This window comes from Ips typographus, linkage group LG11 (assembly GCF_016097725.1).
Source record: "Ips typographus isolate SLU linkage group LG11, UJ_Ityp_2.0, whole genome shotgun sequence".
Classification (NCBI taxonomy): Eukaryota; Metazoa; Arthropoda; class Insecta; order Coleoptera; family Curculionidae; genus Ips; species Ips typographus.
This window is the reverse complement of record NC_138432.1, coordinates 8,538,694-8,557,244: the sequence shown is the minus strand read 5'-3', so window position 1 is coordinate 8,557,244 and position 18,551 is coordinate 8,538,694. Positions and strand designations below refer to the sequence as shown.

The following is an 18,551-nucleotide window of genomic DNA, read 5'->3' as shown; positions in this document are numbered from 1 at the left end:
AAGTTGCAGCAACTCTTAGATAAAACAGCAATAAAATTATTATCTTTTACAACAGTTTTATATTAAAATATTTTGATTGAAACAACGTCTTGATCTTAATTTAAACATTCGTCCAATTAAATAAAATATATAAGTTTACAATTCCTGACCCAATAAGGCTAATTGCTGCAAAAACTGCGAAGCATTGTTTAATGTAGTGGTGCCGTACGTGATTCGTCTCATCTGACCTGCTGTGGTTTTAGCCTGGAAAATCAAACAAACTGACTGATCACAGAATTATACCTAAATAAATGTCAAGTAATATGTATATTGCTACGAAATGGACTTTTAGTTATTTGGTGTTACTTCGTAATAGTCTTAGTACCCCGTCCGTATATTGTATTGTTTATGTTCTCGAACGTCATAGTTCAACTTTTTGTGAGATAAAGGGACTTATGTCATAGTTTGAAGTATAAGTGAGAATGCCAATTTCAGGAATATTCCCGAGATCCCTCGAATTCATAGGAGGCTATCTAAACAGCTGGGATAGGACCGGTATAGTTGTTGCGATTGTTGAGAGTAGTTGTCAGTTTAAGGTTAGACAGCAGTTGTTTGTAAACAATATACAGTGTGAGTTAAAAGAATCGAGTGGTGTTTTCGTGATGAAAAACGGTACAATATCTTACTTTGGCGTAATCGACCAAGTTTTGGTACTCAATGTAGTTGCCACCGCCCACAATAAAAACGTAAGCGTCCTGAAATGGTGAACGGTTCTTTGGGATTTCAGTCAGTTTCAATTGTTTTGGATCGAAATAGTGGTACTCGTCCATTTCTTGACTATTCTTGAATTCCATCAGATGATCGACGATTTTTGTTATAGGCAAGTTCTGCGCAAAAACGTTCTAATAAGGAAATATGCAGCTTTAAATTGACTAAACATACGTGTCGTTTAACCACTAAATTTTTTACACCCTCCATTACGAAATTTGAACCTTGAGAAACCAATTTCGAAAACATGTTGACAGTTTTGGTTCCAGCTCCCTCATATTGATTGATTGCAGCTCCACTTGTAATTTTATTGAAACTCCTTGAGTCAAATATGTAATAAAATGAAAATAAAATTGTTTCTCCAACTTACTTCCATCGTTTTATATAGGCCAAAGGACTGAGGTCACACCCTGCTTCTAGTAAAGCCATTTCGAATTTTTTCAATTCTCCATCAGACAAGTGATTGCTACAAATGTAGTAAATGATAAAAAGTCGCATTTTGTCATCAGCAGATCCAGCTTCCGCATCGGAAATAATATCCATTATTAATTTTTCAAGTTGCTGGCTTTTACTCATGATTTTCTCTTCCAATTCAAAAAAACTGTCCAATTTCCGCGCCTTGATGCTATCTAATATTGCTGTATAACATTAACAAAATAACTCAACTGCTTTATCCTTAAATGCTCTAATAAATACCAGTTGCTAGTGATGTATGCATGTCAATTAACCTTTTTTTTTCCAACAGTTGAGGTAAAGACTGTACCGCAGAGGTTATTTTCGCCGTATTATCGGTTACCATGGCAACAGCCCCTTCACTTTCATTGTCAATGCCCATGGAAGATTTTAACTTTTTCACCTCCTCCTCGGACGACCGGTACTGTTCCAACTCCTCCTGTATCGCCTCAGCCACATTTGGGAATGGGGATCCTTTGTGACTGGTCCAAAATTTGTCTTTCGAATCCAGTTCACAGGTTTTTTGTTTTGAACGTGCACCTAAAAGTTTCAAATAACAATAATTCTCCTTAGTCAAGCCAGCTTTGGATTATTGTGATTTTTGTGGCATTTGAGTTGAGGCTCTATAGAGTGAATGTAATGTCAGGATGATGAAATTTTTTTTCTTGCTCTGCTTTCTCCATAAAGCCTCAGATGTAGATAATCAAGTTAATTATCCCATCCCATAAATGTAAACAAAGATTAATAAGAGATGGGGTAAGTAAATGTTTATTATTACCCCCTTTTGCAGTGCTGTCCTCTATAACAATGCGATTAAGGGATAAATTAAGCACATCATGTGCTAAAGCTTGATATGTCCAGGTGTGATGTAGAGGCGTTGCCATGTCTACATTCCTGTCTAAAATAATTAGTAATGGTCTGTGAAAATTGAATTGCCCCCTTTGAGTATCTGTTGAAAACAGGTTATTTCTGGCATCAAACAGATTTTCGCGTAACTTTTTGTCTAATTTTTTAGCAACCATTTCTGCCGCATTGCCTTTCGGGCTTCGTATTATGGGTACTGTTCCTGTAATTGATACAATCTCAAGAGCATTCCTACATACACCCAGTGGGTTTATACAGACCTGCTGTGACAAAAACTGAAAATAAACAGTCTGTAATACTGTTCATTATATCTTCCATTTCAGTGTCTTTGATATCTCCTTTGTTAATGGCTACAATATACTAAAAGTGCATAAATTTCAACAAAACAATGCCTCAGCGCAAACATCTTACCATAGTAAGATAGAGCTTCACTTTGTTGTTTTAAAATGAACATTTCATCTTCCAAAGACAAAAAGTTTACATATTGATCATAAACCTAGAAAAATGACTTTTATTTTAAAATGGACCACAGTTTAAAATAACTGTAATCAACCTTATGAATATTAGCTACACAGTTGGCTTCTATAGCGGCTGAAGCTAAATCCTCCAGTTTTTGCCTGGATATTGGAGAAATAAAATTCAAATGGTATATGTCATATAGGCCACGCTGAAAGTCTTGCTTAATTCTACCTAAATTTTCCTGACTTGGGGAGCAAAAATATACTACTGGTACCTCAGGAATAGGATCCCGGTCGGAATGTAATTGTCTGGAACCGTATGCCTTATAAAATATACCTTTAAATGTTTTTGGGACATTCATACACAAACAATGTTACACCTTGTTCCCTTAACTCCTTAACAGAAATAAGGGGTGAGATAATGTCTTGCCCTGTCTTATCATAAACGAGAATCTTCCAGGAAGGTTCCGCCACTCCATGTTTTGTTATGGGTTGATTTAAGTTTAATATTTGTTTAACAGCTTCTGCAATTTGTTATAATTATTATAAACTCATCTAAAAAAAAACTGTAGTACCTTTTTGTCTCTCGCGGAGCGACATCATAATATTTTTGTTGGGAATTAGTTAACACATCAACTTAAAACAGTTTCCTTTTTACAATTTAGAAAAAACATTAATTTATAAGATGTAAATTTGGAATACGTCAGCAAGACGTACAGCTGATTTTGACAACTACTACTTCTTGTTCTTTTCGCGTATTTTTACATATTTTACACAATCTCTACGTCATTGAAGCAATTATCACGTGATTGTCGTAAAACCAGTGGAAGCAATGCAATGTGATTCGATAGCAAGCCATGATAGGCTTTTAACGAGGCGTCACATGGGCATGACAGCCAAATTGGTTGACGTGTCCATGTCCAATTCACTTTACTTCAAAAATATTAAAAAATACTTTGTTACATTTACAGCAGTTTTAATTATTTTATTAGCACTTTTAACGTAAAAACTAAAAGTATAGCACTGATTTATGAATTTGAAGGGTAAGTAAACGGCATAATTTTTTTTAAAACTAATTAACCTAATCATAAGTTTTTGAATACTTTCACTCTACAACTTTAGGGTCATCTGCGTAATAACAAACGCCTTTAGAGAAACTATATTAATAATGCAATGCACCCTAGAAGACGTCGCACCGGATCAGAAAGTGAAAACTTTTTAGGAAATGGAAGATTTCCTAGTCAAATTGAAAAGTTTGACAGAGCCAACAGTTCATATCCAAATAATGTTTTGGATGACTACTACATAGAGGATCACATTGAGGATATTATTGAACAAGATCCAGTCATGACAGCTAGAGACAGAACTGGAGAGTTTGTAAATACAATCCAAACTTTGCAGGTATAGTGGTAGTGGTTGTGACATTGTTGTGGGGTGACAAGTTTTTAGTTATGTAGGGCCGGAATATTGCAAGAGCAGTGGCAGTTAGAGACCCTATGAAATCTAAAGCCATTCAAAGTCATTCAGAATTTATGCTTATAGCTAAAAATGTTGGCAGAAACATTGCAAGCACCTATGCTAAATTGGAGAAACTCACTCTATGTAAGTTATGAACCATTTCTTTAAGGTAGAGAAGCCTTATTATCAGTGTGTTTTAGTGGCTAAACGCAAATCCCTTTTTGATGATCGTACTGCTGAAATACAAGAGCTCACTTATATAATTAAAAATGATTTGAACAGTTTAAACCAGCAAATAGCCCAATTGCAAAATGTGTCCAAGAGACAAAAGCAGACCAGCAGAGGAAAACACTTACAATCTCATTCCAGTAATATTGTGTTAACATTGCAATCTAAATTAGCTACCATGTCCACAGATTTCAAGCAAATATTGGAAGTCAGAACGGAAAACCTAAGACAACAAAAAAATCGTAGGGATCAGTTCAGTCAAGGTGGGTTGCCTCCACCAAATGCCACCAATGTAGGACAATGTAAGTAATTATTATATTTGAAACAACATTATGGAAATTGTACCTTCATTTTCAGCAAGTTTATTACTTCAAGAGCAAGATAACCAGGTTAGCCTTAATTTGGAGAACCAACCCTTAATACCTATGAAGGGATCACAGACTCAAGTACAGGCTTCCCTTATGTATGATGAAACAGATAATTATTTGCAAAGCCGAGCGGAAACCATGCAAAATATTGAATCAACCATAGTGGAATTGGGTGGAATATTTCAGCAATTGGCCCATATGGTTAAGGAACAGGAGGAAATGGTGATACTTCCAATTTAATTAGACATTGTAGGGATAATTAGCTGACGAGTTTTCCAGGTGGAACGGATAGACACCAATGTGCAAGACGCGGAACTGAACATTGAAGCTGCTCACGCCCAAATCGTAAAATACTTTAAGTCAATTTCCTCCAACAGATGGTTGATGATAAAAGTGTTTGGAGTGTTGATATTCTTCTTTATATTCTTTGTTGTATTTTTAGCTTAATAAGTTTCTGTACCTTAACAATTTCAGTTTAATCGACAGGCAAAATTTACTGTGATAAGGACAATTAGGAAACAACATGGCATTTTATTATATCTGTGTATAGTTGAATTCATAAGATTGATAATGTCTAAAAACTAAATATATTTACTTTGATTTATTAATTTTTCCATGGACCATGTATTAACAGCCTTTTTTAATAGACGATAACGAATGCAAAATCGTTTTTGATGCATGATTTTATGATAGCATCCAAAATTTGGATTCCAAATAGGCTCACAATATAGTTCTATCCTTTATTTGTATTAAACAGAAAGAAATAGAGGCACATTATTGGCCGCATTCGTTTTCAGGCTTCATGGAAGCGAGCAGAGCTTTTTTGACGTCACAATGACGTAGTTTGACAATTGGTCAATCTATGGTTTTGCCAAATTACGTCATCGTGACGTCAAAAACGCTAAAAAAAACTAGGATTCATTAATTTTTTCTATAAACTTTTTAATATGAGTAATAATAAATATGTGTGTCTATAATAGTATCACAAATACATATGTTATAAATCCAAGTACTTTTTATGTCTGACTGTGTGTACTTTTAAGTCCGACGGAGTGATAAAACTCTTACCACATAGATCGCAACTGAATGGCCGTTCCCCGGTATGAATTCTCATATGAACCTATAAAATCATTAAGTGAATATTCCCGTGGAGTTGACATACAGGGTGTCCAACAGTGTACCTTAGGCGATTGCATGTTTAGGTTATGAGTAATGCTCTATCGACCTAAAATATTTTCTTCTATACAGGGGGTTCCAATAAAAACACAACTTTCAACGTTTTTATGACTCGCGGCAAAAATATTAATTTTCAGCCACCCTGTATAATTTGGAATCAATTTCTTCCCGTAATAATTGTTCAACACCTGGCTTTCAACTGCGACCAAAATGGTTTCTTTTTAGGTATCAAGATAACCGAATAAGAACAATTATTTTATTGATGGAGTGTTTTCAATAAATGTAGCAAAATCTCGGAAACGGTAAAACAAAACAAAAAGTCGTATTAACAAAAAAAATTATTAAAAAGATTCTGATTTATAAAAATCTACAGGATCTCCATTTAAAATAACAAGTTGCTGCTACTCTTTAGTACAAGAGGTAACGTGGCAATGATTAAACTATTTTAGATCGATAGAGCGTTACTCGTTATTAGCTAAACCCGCAAATTTTAAAAATAATTGTACCATGTACCATTATGTTGAACATCCTGTATTTATGTTACATTAATCAAGTTTATTCAAGAACATGGATGAAGAGTATCTAGCAAGAAACATACTATTATTAAATGTATTAGGTGGCTATTATACCTTTAAACTAGATGATTGAGTGAAATTTTTCCCGCAAACGTGACACGAATAAGGTTTTTCTCCGGTGTGCGTTCGGGTATGCTTGTGCAGGTACTGTTGACGGGTGAAGCTTTTACTGCACGTTTTACAGGTGAACAAGTTTTCGCCGGTGTGGACGCGCGAATGTTCCAATAGATAAGCCTGAGTGGAAAATCGTTTCTTGCAGGAGGAACAACTGAATTTGTGTCCGGTATGTTTATTCATGTGCGCTTCCAGTTCGGAGGCGTAGTTACACTTTTTATCGCACAGGTCGCACTTGTAAGGTTGGTGACCTTAAAAGAAAAGTTATTCAAACTCATCATTATCTACATTATTAATTAATGTTATCTACCGGTGTGTTCTCTTTTATGCACAGTTAACTGGGATGAGTGTTTGAATTCGGCCGAACACAATTTACAAACGAATTTTTCTCCAGTATGCTTTTTCATGTGTACATTTAAGTGCGAAGATTGCGTGAACGTTTTGTTGCATACTTTACACACAAACGGACGGTCACCTTAAAAACTTTGCAGTTACTGAAACTGTCCATTGCTCAAATTTATGTAGAGATTTAATTACCTGTGTGTATTTTTTGATGAGAGTGCAGTATATAGGGACTACTGAATCTTTTATGACAGAACTCGCAAGAATAAGGTTTCTCACCAGTATGCGTGCGTAGATGAACTTTTAAGTCAGTTGCAGTCAGACATCTAACAAAACTATTAAGCCTGCTTAAAATAACGGCAAACCACTTACCGTCTATCACAAATATTACAAGCATAAGGTTTTTCTCCCGTGTGAGATTTAATATGCATGTTAAGCTCCCCTCTGATGGTGAATCTTTTCAGGCAAATGTTACATTGAAAGGGTTTTTCACCAGTATGTCGTCTAATGTGCTCCTTGAGATGAGAGGAGTGATAGAACCGTTTTTCACAGTATTTGCATTCAAAAGGTTTCTCGCCAGTGTGCTGTCGCATGTGTACCTTTAAATTGGCGCGTTTTTTGTAGGTTTTACCGCAAACAGAGCAAGTATTTGATTTGGTTGCCTGCACTATAAATTTTGAGTTGTCTGGTGTACAAGGCCTTGCCTGTATACTAGCGTTTTTCGTAATTTTAGCTCTAACACATGAATTTTCTTTAGTAGGTGTTATTTCCTGTAAATTTTTAATTTTTTTTTCCCATTTGCTGACAACATTAACAGTTTTTACCCCATCTATATTACAAGTAGCAATCACGATAGGTTGATTGGCTTCTCCTTTGTCTAACTTGTCTCCTTCAATACACAACTCCAGCTGTTTGTCCTTCTCTTGTACAATGATCTCTTGGATGTCCTGCACTTCTATAATTGCCTGAGCTTCAGTGTACTCTGACATGTAAGACTCTACATTAAGAAATCTCCATTTAGATTAAATAACACATTTTGATAATTTAGAACCAGAATTTGTTGGTGAAACACTCCTTTCAGATTGCTCCTCTACTCCCAAGACCTCACTCTTAATCAACTCATCACTATCCAGGAAATGTTTCAAATGTAAATACTCAGGGTTTTCAGCATTACCTACTTCTACAGGTTTGCTCATTTGAATACATTCAAACAACTCATCTTTAGACTCCAACCTTTCTGCTATTTGCTTCACATACTTCTTTAAAGTTTCATTGGCTGTCAGGCACACTTTGTGAAACTCAAAAGATACTCTTAACTGCTCCACACAATGTTCACATATAAAACTTGGCATTTTGTCTTCCATCCAAACCTGTACAATTCACATAATATAAATAAAGCACCAAAGTCTGAGAAACAACATACAATTTCTGTGATGCAAGTGGTCAATTTGGAGCTAAATTTAAGGGAATCCTTATCTTCAGCATCTAAGGGAATAAGGCCACAAGTGGACCTCAAACATGTTCGGCAACATGTGGACAAATCTATTGTTCTTCCCATTTATTTTTGTTATCAAAGTTGAATCCGATTATTTAGACTTTTTTAGCGAGATGTCCTTTCTAAAGCTTATTGTTTATTCTAGTTTCAGTTTCATATCTCAAAAAGCTTTTATGTAAAAAACTGTTAACAATAACAAATAATAAGTAATTACCAAACCTTTCCCACTGCTCAACCAGCTTTAACTTTAACCAGAAGAATTTGTCCATGCATTGGAATCATTGGATACAATTTGGCATGGTAGTAGTTACAATAACAATAATCTTTTATCTTTTGTAGTCTATAGTATAGGAAAAATTAAAATATTAATTTGTTTTGTTTGAATTGTTTGACGTTTATACGCCGATGCGCACTCAGTTTGTCACGTGATACTAGTTTGTTTTTGAAATAAGTTGATCAGATGATACATTGTCAAATTACGTACGATCTCTGAAGTTATTTGTATTTCCCAATTTTCCATATGTCTCATGTCTCATGTCAGTCATACCATGTCATCCATCAGTCAGCTGTCAGCTCGTGTTCATGGTTCGTATGGTTCGTACATAGTGCATGGGTCGTTTTGTTTTTTATGTTTCCTCCTTAATTGTTTCTTATCTATGAATTGTTTGTTGCAATGGCGGATCCGTTGAGTCTACTTCGTCAATACAACGTAAACAAAAAGGAAATAATCGAACGTGATGGTCAAATTATATTTGGAGAATTTTCCTGGCCTAAAAATGTTAAGACCAACTACCTTATGTGGGGGTAAGTTTTTTTTGATGCTTTAAAAATTTTGGTAAGCTACCTTCACAACCTGAAGTTCAAATTTTAAATTGTACCAGTTGTGGAAAAAATCCTTTTATAATCCACTAGTAATACCATGGAATGGAATGTTCTGACTTTGGAAACCATTTTAAAGATAGTGTTGATCATCATCAGTGACTTTTTAGTGCTTTTATCCAGGTTGTAACAACTTAAAAACCATTATTTTAAGGTCTGGTAAAGATGGAACAGCCAAAGAGTACTACACTCTGGAATGTTTGCTGTTCATTTTAAAGAATGTATCACTTACCCATCCTGTGTACGTTCGGCAAGCGGCGGCAGAGAACATTCCCGTTGTACGTCGTCCCGATCGTAAAGAATTGCTGGCATATTTAAATGGTGAAACAGCTAGTTGTGCAGCCATTGACAAAAGCGCTCCTCTAGAACTTCCAACACAAGTAACTTGAAGTACTAATAATGAGCCAGAGACTTTAATTTAACTTAATAAACTTAGGTAAAAAGATCTGCTGACTATGAGGGTCCAGAAAGTATTGCCAAAAAACCCCGTTTTGAAGACACCCAGCTACAAAAAGTCAGGGAAAAGTATGTGGCGCGTTTGGACGCTCCAAAAGAAGCCTCCGTGACGGTGGACAATATAAAGTCACTCTCTGAAGCAATGTCAGTTGAGAAGATTGCAGCTATCAAAGCCAAGAGGTTGGCTAAAAAGCGTAACACTATTAAAGGTTGTACTTTTGTTTTTATCAAATTACGTCATTGTGACGTCACTATTTATGACACTCACAATTTTCAGGTATTGATGATATTGGGCAGGAGTATGACATTAGAGCTATATTGGACTTGGATGTGGACATTACGAAAGACATTATCAGTAGGGAGCGACAGTGGCGTACTAGAACCACAATTTTACAAAGTAGTGGTAAAAACTTTGCCAAAAACATTTTGGCAATGTTGCAAAGTATTAAGGCACGTGAAGAAGGTTAGTACCAGCTTTATCAATCAACACAAAATGTGGTTGCTTTGTTTGTTGTTGAGGCAGGCCGGCAAAGACCACAACCAGTGCAACCTGTGATAACAACGCCGCGTCCAGCAATTCAACGCCCCCTACCACCTCAACAGTCAGTCTATAATCGTTACGATCAAGAACGGTTCAATCGGCAAAAAGAAGAGACTGAAGGTTTCAAAATTGATACAATGGGCACGTATCACGGAATGACGTTGAAATCGGTGACGGAGGGCCAGGCTAAAGTTCGGCCGCAACCACAACCAGCGCAACAACCTGCGCAAGCGACGCCGTTACCCGCGAGTCAGGCCAGACCACCGCCGAGTGGCATGCAAAAACGAGTGTCCCGTACTCCCATTATTATTATACCCGCGGGCACTAACTCGTTGGTATCCATGTACAATGTCAAAGACATTCTGCAAGAAATGCGCTTTGTTACTCAAGAACAGAAAAAACTGGATGGCGGCAAACGGGATAACGAAGTGTTGATTCAACGACAAAAAGACGGCCAAACGGTGCCGTATCGGGTGGTGGACAATCCGGCAAAGTTGAGTCCGAGCGACTGGGACCGTGTGGTTGCCGTCTTTGTTATGGGACCCGCTTGGCAGTTTAAAGGGTGCGCTACAGTTTAAACGGCATTTTTTACTAATAATAACGAACACATTTTAGATATCCTTGGGAATCTCCAGTCGAAATTTTCGATAAAATAGCCGCTTTCCATATCAAATACGACGAGATGAAATTGGATCCCAATGTGGCGAAGTGGAATGTGACTGTCATTCAATTGTCTCGGACTAAGCGGCATTTGGACAGGGCTCAACTGATGGTGTTTTGGGAAAAGCTGGACAGGTAACTGTAACAGGCCGTCAGCTTGAACTGCCATTTTTATTATTTTTTTCCAGGCATATACTCCAACACAAGCCCCACTTACGGTTCTGAATCAAAATACATATTGTAAATAAACTTTGACTTGTTAAGGAGACTTGTTTAATTTACTATATTGAGGTTTCACCTATACGTTATGAATAAATAATACTGTAAAAGCGGCGTTATTATAATGCCCTCAAGCCTTTTTTAATATTAGCAATGGCATTCTTTTGGGGAAGGATGCTCTTGACTTTTTAGGTAATTAACTTTCCTTAGCTTTTGCTGCATTTTCTTTTTCGACTGACAGGACTATCAAAGTCACATCATTCAGGTAAAATAAACACTAAACAACATACTGGTAAAATAAAACATTGTATGCACCACAGGCGTTAGGGAGAGTATTATAATGTCAATCAGGGCGGAAACCTATCCATTGGGGGCTGTTTCGGCCTTCAAGACATTATGTTCTCTTTAACGCCCTTGGCGCATAAATAGCTATTATGGTTGGGTGTCATTATCAAAAATAAAATAAAATAATAAAAATCGTTTAATAAAAAAATGGCAAAAATACATAAACATAACAGAATTTATTAGTAAAAATACGAATAAAGCACATAAAAGTGGAAAACTATTTAAAAATTGAAATATGAAAGTTATCCGACCACGGCTTATAAGCCCGGATAACTTTCATATTTCAGTTTTGACCGGCCGTGAAAGCCTACATAGTCTGATATTTAAAGATTTATAAAAAATACAAGACAATCGAAAATTTCATGTATTCATATTATAAAAATTGACTGTTAATTAGTCGCATATATAGTAAAATCTCTAGATAGAATAGTATGCTTAAAACATTAACGTAAACATAGGCAATTATTTCTTAACAAAAGTGGTAACCGGTTCTTGTCTCTCTTTTACCAAATTGTTTCTGGTAATGTTGAACGCTTGAGTTTTCATAAAATCAACGTGTTTATACACGGTGGTCGATTGGCTGGGGGTCGTTTTGGTCGACGTACTCGATGGAGACGACGCTAAATAATAGAATTCCTTTTTTAAGTCCTTGTTCTTTGTTAACTGATAATCTCTAATCTCTTTATTGCAACAATTGTTCTAAATCAGTTTAAATTGAATGGGCTTAACTTACGTTCAAGAACAAGATCCAAATATTGCAGATGGTTAGTAACGTAATGATAGGCCTCATCCTGGTTCTCGTACATGTTCTCTGTCATACCGGGAGGGGTCGGGCTGGGCGCGGCTCTTCGTTTCGCTCCATCTTCCTCAGATGAGTATTTTTTCATCACCGTGTCCTGATGGTATTGAGTATTGATTTTGTTCTGGGTGTTTGCCAAGAACACTTACATGAGAAGGTGTGGGTGGTTTTAGTTTCCTGTCGACAGAGGGCGCTAAACTTCGAGGTGATGGAGGCTCATTGGTTGACGAGGTGGATAGTGTCTCTGACTTTTTCCGTTTGGGTTTCAAGTACCGATTGACGGTTGGCGGAGGCATTACTGGAGAATCGCTTGCAATTAGAGGACTTGGAAGATTGGAATAAGCTGGTGTTGAAGAGGAGTGCGAATGCGCGGGAGATGACGGTTCCATGTTTTGAGTTGCCTCCGTATCGTACCGAAAAACCTACAGAAAAACACTCTTATTAAGGACAAAATGTGGATCGCACCGAACTGGATTGTTACGGAATTGACTGAGCTTGCAGGTTTAGGCGTAATGTCGTATTGGAAGATAATTCCCTCAGGTCCTTGAGTAGGAGCCGCATTATTGTAGCAATGCCGTCGATGTAGTGACGTAGTATTTCTGTTTTGTTCCGCATCCACGTTATGAGATCGCGGAAAGTCGTACATATCGTCGCTGATTACCTTCTTAAAATTTTTCGGGGTAAACATACATACTTTAAGTCATAACAGTTTTATTTATTTTACCTGTATCGCTAATGGTTCTTCCACCTCCTTTCTGTGAAATTGAAATAGAAGGAATATAATTTTTTTGGGGATATAAGGTTATTCAATAGTAAATCAGCGTTTTAACAAGAACTAAACTGCGCGCAACCAGTGATTTTTTTGGGTCATTTTTCACCAAAAAAGAAAATATACAAATAAAAAAAAACCAATACCATTAAAAGTTAGTACAATAGAGACAGACATACAGAAGGCTCATTGCACAAACGTTTTTCTTCAATTGAAACAACTTACCTAATTTCAAGCGGTGTGGGTGATAAATTTAAATACAGAGGTGTCTGGATATGTGAAGGTTTTGGAGGCCTTGGTGGTGGTGGTAATGTTGCCGTCCCATCGACATCTCCACTATACTTCTGACTAAGCTCTGTGGAACTATCTGAAGGTCTTAGATTCTTGAGGGATCCTACAATATTGTCCCACCACAGAAAAATCAGTGAATACCTAACTCAATAATTTCTTTAAGCTGACCTATTTCATTTGAATGATGTATAAGGTCATCGATAAAAACACTATCAGAATCAGTAGGACTCTGTAATGGCGAATGACAGCTGGTGTCATTATTTTTTTGTGTAACTGGTAGTAATGGACGTGGACTATCATAAAAACTTGGATCTTGCAAGTCATTCACGTAGTTCCGATCAGCATCCTTGCCCAAGTTTACATAACTACTGCTGTGATGTTCATATGAATTGTTGCTGTGAGCAACAGAGTGGTTACCATAGTGCTGATTGTACTCCTGGATGGATTTAAAGTCTTTTGGATCAAAAACTGGTGATTTGCCTTCAAAATGCACTTATTTTTAAAACACTTCTTTTATCTAGTAAAACCAAAACAAACCAGTAATACATTCTGATATTGGTATGTAAAGTCTGTTGTTTGCAGATGACAATGATGCTGACTGAATTGTGACTTCTGTAATTTCTATGTCAGGACCATTCATTGGCATGCCCACTAATTAAAATTATATCTCAAACTTTGAATCAAGTTATAATTAGAAAAACCTTACAGTCTTCCTCTTCATTTGTAGATTTCAAACCACAAACTTGACAAATGCAAGAAACCCAAGATTTCATTTCTTCTTCTGTATCTGCAGCCAAATAGTAAGTACGATTAGGGGTTTTAATACCAAAAACATGATCAAATTTGCGTTCTACTAATGTCAAACCCAAATCAACCTGTTAAAAGGTAAGTTTGTAACTTCTATGGCTTCACTTAAAAAGTGGCTTAAGCTTAAAAGTGAAATGATCAAACCTGTTCACAATGATCCAAATTAATTACACCTTTATGTTTTGAGCAGTTTCTGTTGGTGTAATATGTAAGAATATACTGTCCGGGAATGTTTTCAGCTTGGGTAAGCAAAAACCATCTTTTTCTCCACCTCTGAAAAGTCAAGAATGCATCAACTATTTTTATCCTATCATGGATTATCAAATGAATCATGTAACATATGACTTTTAGGTTGGTAAGAGAGACATTTTGAGATTAAAGTAAAAGACCAGGGAAATTTAATTCACTTACCCCTCTCCATATTCGTTTTGTGGGTGGTGACTTAGTTAACCAACCCTCATAAATTACTTCTCCAGAACATTTTGCCATGTTACTCTAGTATTATAGAACACTGATGACTAATTTATTGCACTAGCAGCCAGAAATAAATCATTCCTTTCCAGAGAAATTTAATGAACAAAACAATTTGCTAAACAAAAAGTACTTGTTCTGTCTTCAATGTACTGAACATAGATATAAATACAGATAAAGCCTCTCTTGGATAAAATTCCAATTTAGAAAGTAGGAAAAAGATCAGCGCGCAATAAGTATTTCCACATAATTTCATACTTAATTATTATTTTGTTGTCCTTGTATCACAAAACAGAACAGAACACTCCTCCCATTGGATTACAATGATTGAATATTCAATTATTAGAAATTAGATATTAAAATTAAATTGAATGGAAAATAAACTTATGAAAGTTGACAACATTGATAGTTGTGAAAGATGCCTTATCACGTGACTTTCGGTCAACTAGCTGCTAATCTTCCACATGACTAATGTCAACTTTAATATCAAATTCAAAACGTGTCAACGGTGTCAACAAACGTGTATGATCAGTCTGTATTTAGTATCACTAGTATCAGTTTTTGTAGGCTTTTGGGTCTTGGATTTCCAATTCCATTCTATTTTTTAAGTTGTATTAATTCTTTGTCTTGTGTAACTTGTGTTATTTTGCTTTATTTCAAAATTATAGTAATCATCTGCGTATAACATTTCTAGCAGTTTTTTACCATTCCCAGTGTACCTATACTCAAATTAGTTCAAATTTGCAAGTAGGTTCCTTTAATGATCCTCAAAAGTGTATGGTAAGTTCTTGTGCAATAGTATGAAATTTACAGATTAAAAGTAGTTAACATTTTTTGCAGTAATAATGTCCAATAACAGTGATAATACTTTTTCAACTGATGGGGCATCATATCATCAGGATGATTATACCAGTTCAGCATGGCAGTATCTCAACTCAAATTTACAAGCTACAGCTCCTGAATATGTGCCACTAAATGTTAATCAAGGGGCAATAAAGAAACGTCCCCAAAGACGCCAGGACAGACAGCAGGGTACTGATAACAGAGAAGAAACTGGCTCAAACTCATACCAACAATTTGGCCAGTCAAATGATGTGAAAAAAACATTTAGTAGAAGAAATTATCAGAGAGGAGGCTATACTGATTGGCGTTCAAGTTCAAACACTAATAATTATTACAGAAATCACAGCTCAAAAAACTACAGGTATAACAGTAGCTATAGTAAGTCTGAGGCAGGTTATAGTAATAACTTTAAACATAGAGAACCTCCAAATGTAAATGAAACATCTTATGATGATACTTCATCTTACTATAGGAATAGTAAATACAAAAGTTATAAAAATGGTAATGATAAGTCACAAGATTCTTACAAAAATAAGTCCAAGTATGATGAAAAATCAAATAGTCTACACAAAAGATCTGACTCACTAAAAACCACAAAAAAAATAGATCTAACTACTGCAGACCAAAAGGAAAGATTAACTGATATGATCACTAACAATTTATTAGATTGTTTAGTTTGCTGTGAAAAAATTAAAAGAACTGATAAAGTCTGGGCATGTATGCAATGTTATCATATTATTCACTTGACCTGCATTACAGCTTGGGCTAAATCATCTCAAGTTCAAGAAAATTGGAGATGTCCAGCTTGTCAAAATGGGTATGCTGAAATTCCACACCAATATGTGTGTTACTGTGGAAAAACTGTGGATCCTAAACCTAATCCTAATATAATTGCACATGGATGTGACAGTTTATGCCAGAGACTGGGCAAAAACTGTGACCACAAGTGTAATATCTTATGTCATCCAGGACCATGTCCAGAATGTAATGTAATGGTCCCTAAAGTGTGTGGATGTGGATTAACACAGCAAATTGTAAAGTGCTGTAGTGATATTCAAATCCTATGCCAGTCAATCTGTAAAAAGCTACTTAATTGTGGACTTCATGAGTGTGAGTCAGCTTGTCATATAGGAGCCTGTGTGCCTTGCAAGGAATTTATAATTCAACAGTGTTTCTGTAAAAAAACTGAAAGAAAAGTTCCCTGTGATCATGACAATGCAGGAAAGTTCACTTTTTCTTGTGAAAATAAATGTGAAAAAATGTTACCCTGTGGAAATCACAACTGTTCACTTGACTGCCATGAAGGGGATTGCCAACCTTGTGAGACTGATGTTAGCATTGTGAAACAATGTTATTGTGGTAAAACTGATCTAGTCACACCTAGAAAGTCCTGTCTTGACCCCATTCCATGTTGCAATAATATTTGTGGTAAACAATTAATTTGCGGTTCCCCTAGCAAACCTCACAGCTGCATTAGTAAATGCCACAATGGCAAGTGTCCACCCTGCCCTCTTACCACAATAATAAAATGCAGGTGCGGCCACATGGACAAAGAAATTCCATGCAGCAAGGTCACAACCAAACCAGATGATGCCAGATGTGAAAAAAAGTGCTTGAAAAAACGATTGTGCGGCAAACACACATGCAAGCAAAAGTGCTGCATCGAAATTGAACACGTGTGCCCTTTACCATGCAACAAACTGCTAACTTGCGGACTGCACCGTTGCGAATTAACCTGTCATTCTGGACGTTGTCCCACCTGCATGGAAACCAGCTTTGAGGAACTTTATTGTGAGTGCGGATCCAGTGTTTTGTATCCGCCCGTACCGTGCGGCACTAAACCACCCGTTTGCAGTAAACCTTGTTCGAAAACTCGCCCATGCGGACATCCACCAAACCATTTCTGTCATCCAGGAAGTTGTCCGCCATGTTTTGTGCTGACGAAAAAGTGGTGTTACGGCAAACACGAGCAACGAGCCACAATCCCATGCAATCAAACTAGTTTCAGTTGCGGCTTGGCCTGCGGCAAACCAATGAGCTGCGGACGCCACAATTGCAACAAACAGTGTCACGAGGGTGTTTGTCCGTTGCCTTGCACGCAACCTTGCGCAGCACTGCGGGCGCTGTGCGGACATCCCTGCAACAAACCATGCCACGATCCGCCTTGCTTGGAAAGTAACTGCAAACAAATAGTTGCTGTTACTTGCCAATGCGGCCTACAAAAAAGTCAAAAAATCTGCACCGACCTGACAGAGGAGTACCATGCTATTGAAATGGCTCACTTGAAAGACCGAATGAACAACCTGTCATGTTATCAAACGATCGACTTTACCGATTCAGTAACAAAACGACCAGCAATTTTAAAAATTTTGGAATGTAACGAGGAATGCAGACTCGTGGAACGAAACCGACGTCTAGCCATCGGCCTACAAATCCAGAATCCTGATTTGAGCCAGAAACTCACTCCCAGGTATTCGGATTTCTTGAAACAGTGGGGAAAACGTGACCCGAAATTTTGCCAAAGAGTCCACGAGAAGTTAACCGAACTGGTACAACTGGCCAAGCAGAGCAAGCAGAAAAGTCGTGCTCACTCGTTCGAGTCGATGAACCGTGATAAACGCCACTTTATTCACGAATATTGTCAGTATTTTGGGGTAGAGAGCGCGGCTTACGATGCAGAACCCAATCGGAACGTAATTGCAACAGCAATCAAAGACAAATCCTGGTTGCCTGGAATGAGCTTATTGGAAGTGCTTCAGAGAGAGAATGGACAGCGTCGTGTTCCCGGACCCATTTTGGGCGGATACAATTCCAAACAGGAAGCGGAAAGTGTTTCTTTAAAACTACTAAATTCTAAAAAACTTTGAATCGAAAAACAGACATAAGTAGTGAATGTTTCACTGCCTTCATATTGAATACCAATTTTGTGTTAAGTTCGGGGTTTTATAGTATAGGTACATAAGGTTAATTCTAAGTTTCTATTATTTATTACATTTACTAAACTATTACTTGACGAGTACACTGATGATCACGTACCGGATACAATAATTTATTTTTTTTATTTAAGGTTGAAACCTTATACAGCACAGGGTTGCAGGTTTTTAGTTTATTTCATTTTATTTAAGTTACCATTTATAATTTTTCTTGGTATAATACATATTTTCTGAATACGTTTTATGAGTATTTTTTTACT

At 36.7% G+C, this 18,551-nt stretch overlaps 6 protein-coding genes across 11 annotated transcripts; 3 read left to right on the top strand and 3 right to left on the bottom strand.

Moving 5' to 3' along the window:
- Positions 1-36: 36 nt before the first annotated feature.
- On the bottom strand, positions 37-3,265 carry Slh (sec1 family domain containing Slh). Its single transcript, XM_081989518.1, has 11 exons — positions 3,098-3,265; positions 2,887-3,046; positions 2,618-2,831; positions 2,476-2,560; positions 2,325-2,414; positions 1,979-2,266; positions 1,444-1,740; positions 1,118-1,385; positions 922-1,066; positions 666-866; positions 37-243 (listed from the first exon to the last, which is right to left on the bottom strand). Exons 1-11 carry the CDS (start codon positions 3,123-3,125, stop codon positions 136-138), a joined length of 1,884 nt encoding a protein of 627 aa, XP_081845644.1. The 5' UTR covers positions 3,126-3,265; the 3' UTR covers positions 37-135.
- Positions 3,266-3,403: 138 nt separating this feature from the next.
- On the top strand, positions 3,404-5,184 carry Syx5 (syntaxin 5). Its single transcript, XM_081989551.1, has 6 exons — positions 3,404-3,565; positions 3,645-3,923; positions 3,980-4,124; positions 4,181-4,510; positions 4,566-4,798; positions 4,856-5,184. The coding sequence occupies exons 2-6, from the start codon at positions 3,696-3,698 to the stop codon at positions 5,021-5,023; spliced, it is 1,104 nt and encodes a 367-aa protein (XP_081845677.1). The 5' UTR covers positions 3,404-3,565; positions 3,645-3,695; the 3' UTR covers positions 5,024-5,184.
- Positions 5,185-5,497: 313 nt separating this feature from the next.
- On the bottom strand, positions 5,498-8,642 carry LOC145735557 (uncharacterized). 5 transcript variants are annotated; one of them, XM_081989525.1, is made up of 9 exons: positions 8,493-8,642; positions 8,207-8,437; positions 7,835-8,153; positions 7,608-7,780; positions 7,156-7,553; positions 6,979-7,109; positions 6,752-6,916; positions 6,382-6,692; positions 5,498-5,696 (listed from the first exon to the last, which is right to left on the bottom strand). In XM_081989525.1, the coding sequence occupies exons 2-9, from the start codon at positions 8,339-8,341 to the stop codon at positions 5,574-5,576; spliced, it is 1,755 nt and encodes a 584-aa protein (XP_081845651.1). In that variant the 5' UTR covers positions 8,342-8,437; positions 8,493-8,642; the 3' UTR covers positions 5,498-5,573. The 5 variants fall into 5 exon arrangements, with proteins under 5 accessions (XP_081845651.1, XP_081845653.1, XP_081845654.1 ...); XM_081989527.1 differs by having other exon boundaries at positions 8,207-8,406; positions 8,493-8,641; XM_081989528.1 differs by having other exon boundaries at positions 8,207-8,406; positions 8,498-8,634.
- Positions 8,643-8,845: 203 nt separating this feature from the next.
- On the top strand, positions 8,846-11,077 carry hyx (cell division cycle 73 hyrax). The gene is made up of 7 exons (XM_081989533.1): positions 8,846-9,082; positions 9,312-9,537; positions 9,594-9,822; positions 9,891-10,076; positions 10,137-10,716; positions 10,770-10,949; positions 11,003-11,077. Exons 1-7 carry the CDS (start codon positions 8,952-8,954, stop codon positions 11,037-11,039), a joined length of 1,569 nt encoding a protein of 522 aa, XP_081845659.1. The 5' UTR covers positions 8,846-8,951; the 3' UTR covers positions 11,040-11,077.
- Positions 11,078-11,498: 421 nt separating this feature from the next.
- Positions 11,499-14,875, bottom strand: dos (daughter of sevenless). Of its 2 annotated transcripts, none has more exons than XM_081989522.1 (11): positions 14,456-14,875; positions 14,189-14,317; positions 13,944-14,112; positions 13,775-13,888; positions 13,406-13,717; positions 13,172-13,340; positions 12,902-12,932; positions 12,659-12,838; positions 12,327-12,599; positions 12,112-12,274; positions 11,499-11,998 (listed from the first exon to the last, which is right to left on the bottom strand). In XM_081989522.1, exons 1-11 carry the CDS (start codon positions 14,531-14,533, stop codon positions 11,841-11,843), a joined length of 1,776 nt encoding a protein of 591 aa, XP_081845648.1. In that variant the 5' UTR covers positions 14,534-14,875; the 3' UTR covers positions 11,499-11,840. The 2 variants fall into 2 exon arrangements, with proteins under 2 accessions (XP_081845648.1, XP_081845647.1); XM_081989521.1 differs by having other exon boundaries at positions 12,659-12,841; positions 14,456-14,874.
- Positions 14,876-15,048: 173 nt separating this feature from the next.
- On the top strand, positions 15,049-18,531 carry stc (nuclear transcription factor, X-box binding stc). Its single transcript, XM_081989504.1, has 2 exons — positions 15,049-15,295; positions 15,356-18,531. Exon 2 carries the CDS (start codon positions 15,361-15,363, stop codon positions 18,223-18,225), a length of 2,865 nt encoding a protein of 954 aa, XP_081845630.1. The 5' UTR covers positions 15,049-15,295; positions 15,356-15,360; the 3' UTR covers positions 18,226-18,531.
- Positions 18,532-18,551: the final 20 nt, after the last annotated feature.

What these genes read in the sequence shown, in the direction of transcription:
- dos (XM_081989521.1), bottom strand. Translation starts at nt 14,533, where the DNA reads ATGGCAAAATGTTCTGGAGAAGTAATTTATGAGGGTTGGTTAACTAAG. An exon ending in TACAAATGAAGAGGAAGACT is followed by an intron (nt 13,889 to 13,943) that starts GTAAGGTTTTTC and finishes AATTTTAATTAG; the next exon opens with TGGGCATGCCAATGAATGGT. An exon ending in TTTGGATCTTGTTCTTGAAC is followed by an intron (nt 11,999 to 12,111) that starts GTAAGTTAAGCC and finishes TCTATTATTTAG; the next exon opens with CGTCGTCTCCATCGAGTACG.
- LOC145735557 (XM_081989525.1), bottom strand. Translation starts at nt 8,341, where the DNA reads ATGGGAAGAACAATAGATTTGTCCACATGTTGCCGAACATGTTTGAGG. An exon ending in TCATCAAAAAATACACACAG is followed by an intron (nt 6,917 to 6,978) that starts GTAATTAAATCT and finishes AAAGTTTTTAAG; the next exon opens with GTGACCGTCCGTTTGTGTGT. An exon ending in GCATAAAAGAGAACACACCG is followed by an intron (nt 6,693 to 6,751) that starts GTAGATAACATT and finishes TTTTCTTTTAAG; the next exon opens with GTCACCAACCTTACAAGTGC.
- Slh (XM_081989518.1), bottom strand. Translation starts at nt 3,125, where the DNA reads ATGATGTCGCTCCGCGAGAGACAAAAAG. An exon ending in CAAGGTGTAACATTGTTTGT is followed by an intron (nt 2,832 to 2,886) that starts GTATGAATGTCC and finishes ATACGGTTCCAG; the next exon opens with ACAATTACATTCCGACCGGG. An exon ending in ATTTAGTGGTTAAACGACAC is followed by an intron (nt 867 to 921) that starts GTATGTTTAGTC and finishes GTTTTTGCGCAG; the next exon opens with AACTTGCCTATAACAAAAAT.
- Syx5 (XM_081989551.1), top strand. Translation starts at nt 3,696, where the DNA reads ATGCACCCTAGAAGACGTCGCACCGGATCAGAAAGTGAAAACTTTTTA. An exon ending in ATTGGAGAAACTCACTCTAT is followed by an intron (nt 4,125 to 4,180) that starts GTAAGTTATGAA and finishes AGTGTGTTTTAG; the next exon opens with TGGCTAAACGCAAATCCCTT. An exon ending in TTAAGGAACAGGAGGAAATG is followed by an intron (nt 4,799 to 4,855) that starts GTGATACTTCCA and finishes CGAGTTTTCCAG; the next exon opens with GTGGAACGGATAGACACCAA.
- stc (XM_081989504.1), top strand. Translation starts at nt 15,361, where the DNA reads ATGTCCAATAACAGTGATAATACTTTTTCAACTGATGGGGCATCATAT.
- hyx (XM_081989533.1), top strand. Translation starts at nt 8,952, where the DNA reads ATGGCGGATCCGTTGAGTCTACTTCGTCAATACAACGTAAACAAAAAG. An exon ending in TATTAAGGCACGTGAAGAAG is followed by an intron (nt 10,077 to 10,136) that starts GTTAGTACCAGC and finishes TTGTTGAGGCAG; the next exon opens with GCCGGCAAAGACCACAACCA. An exon ending in CCCGCTTGGCAGTTTAAAGG is followed by an intron (nt 10,717 to 10,769) that starts GTGCGCTACAGT and finishes AACACATTTTAG; the next exon opens with ATATCCTTGGGAATCTCCAG.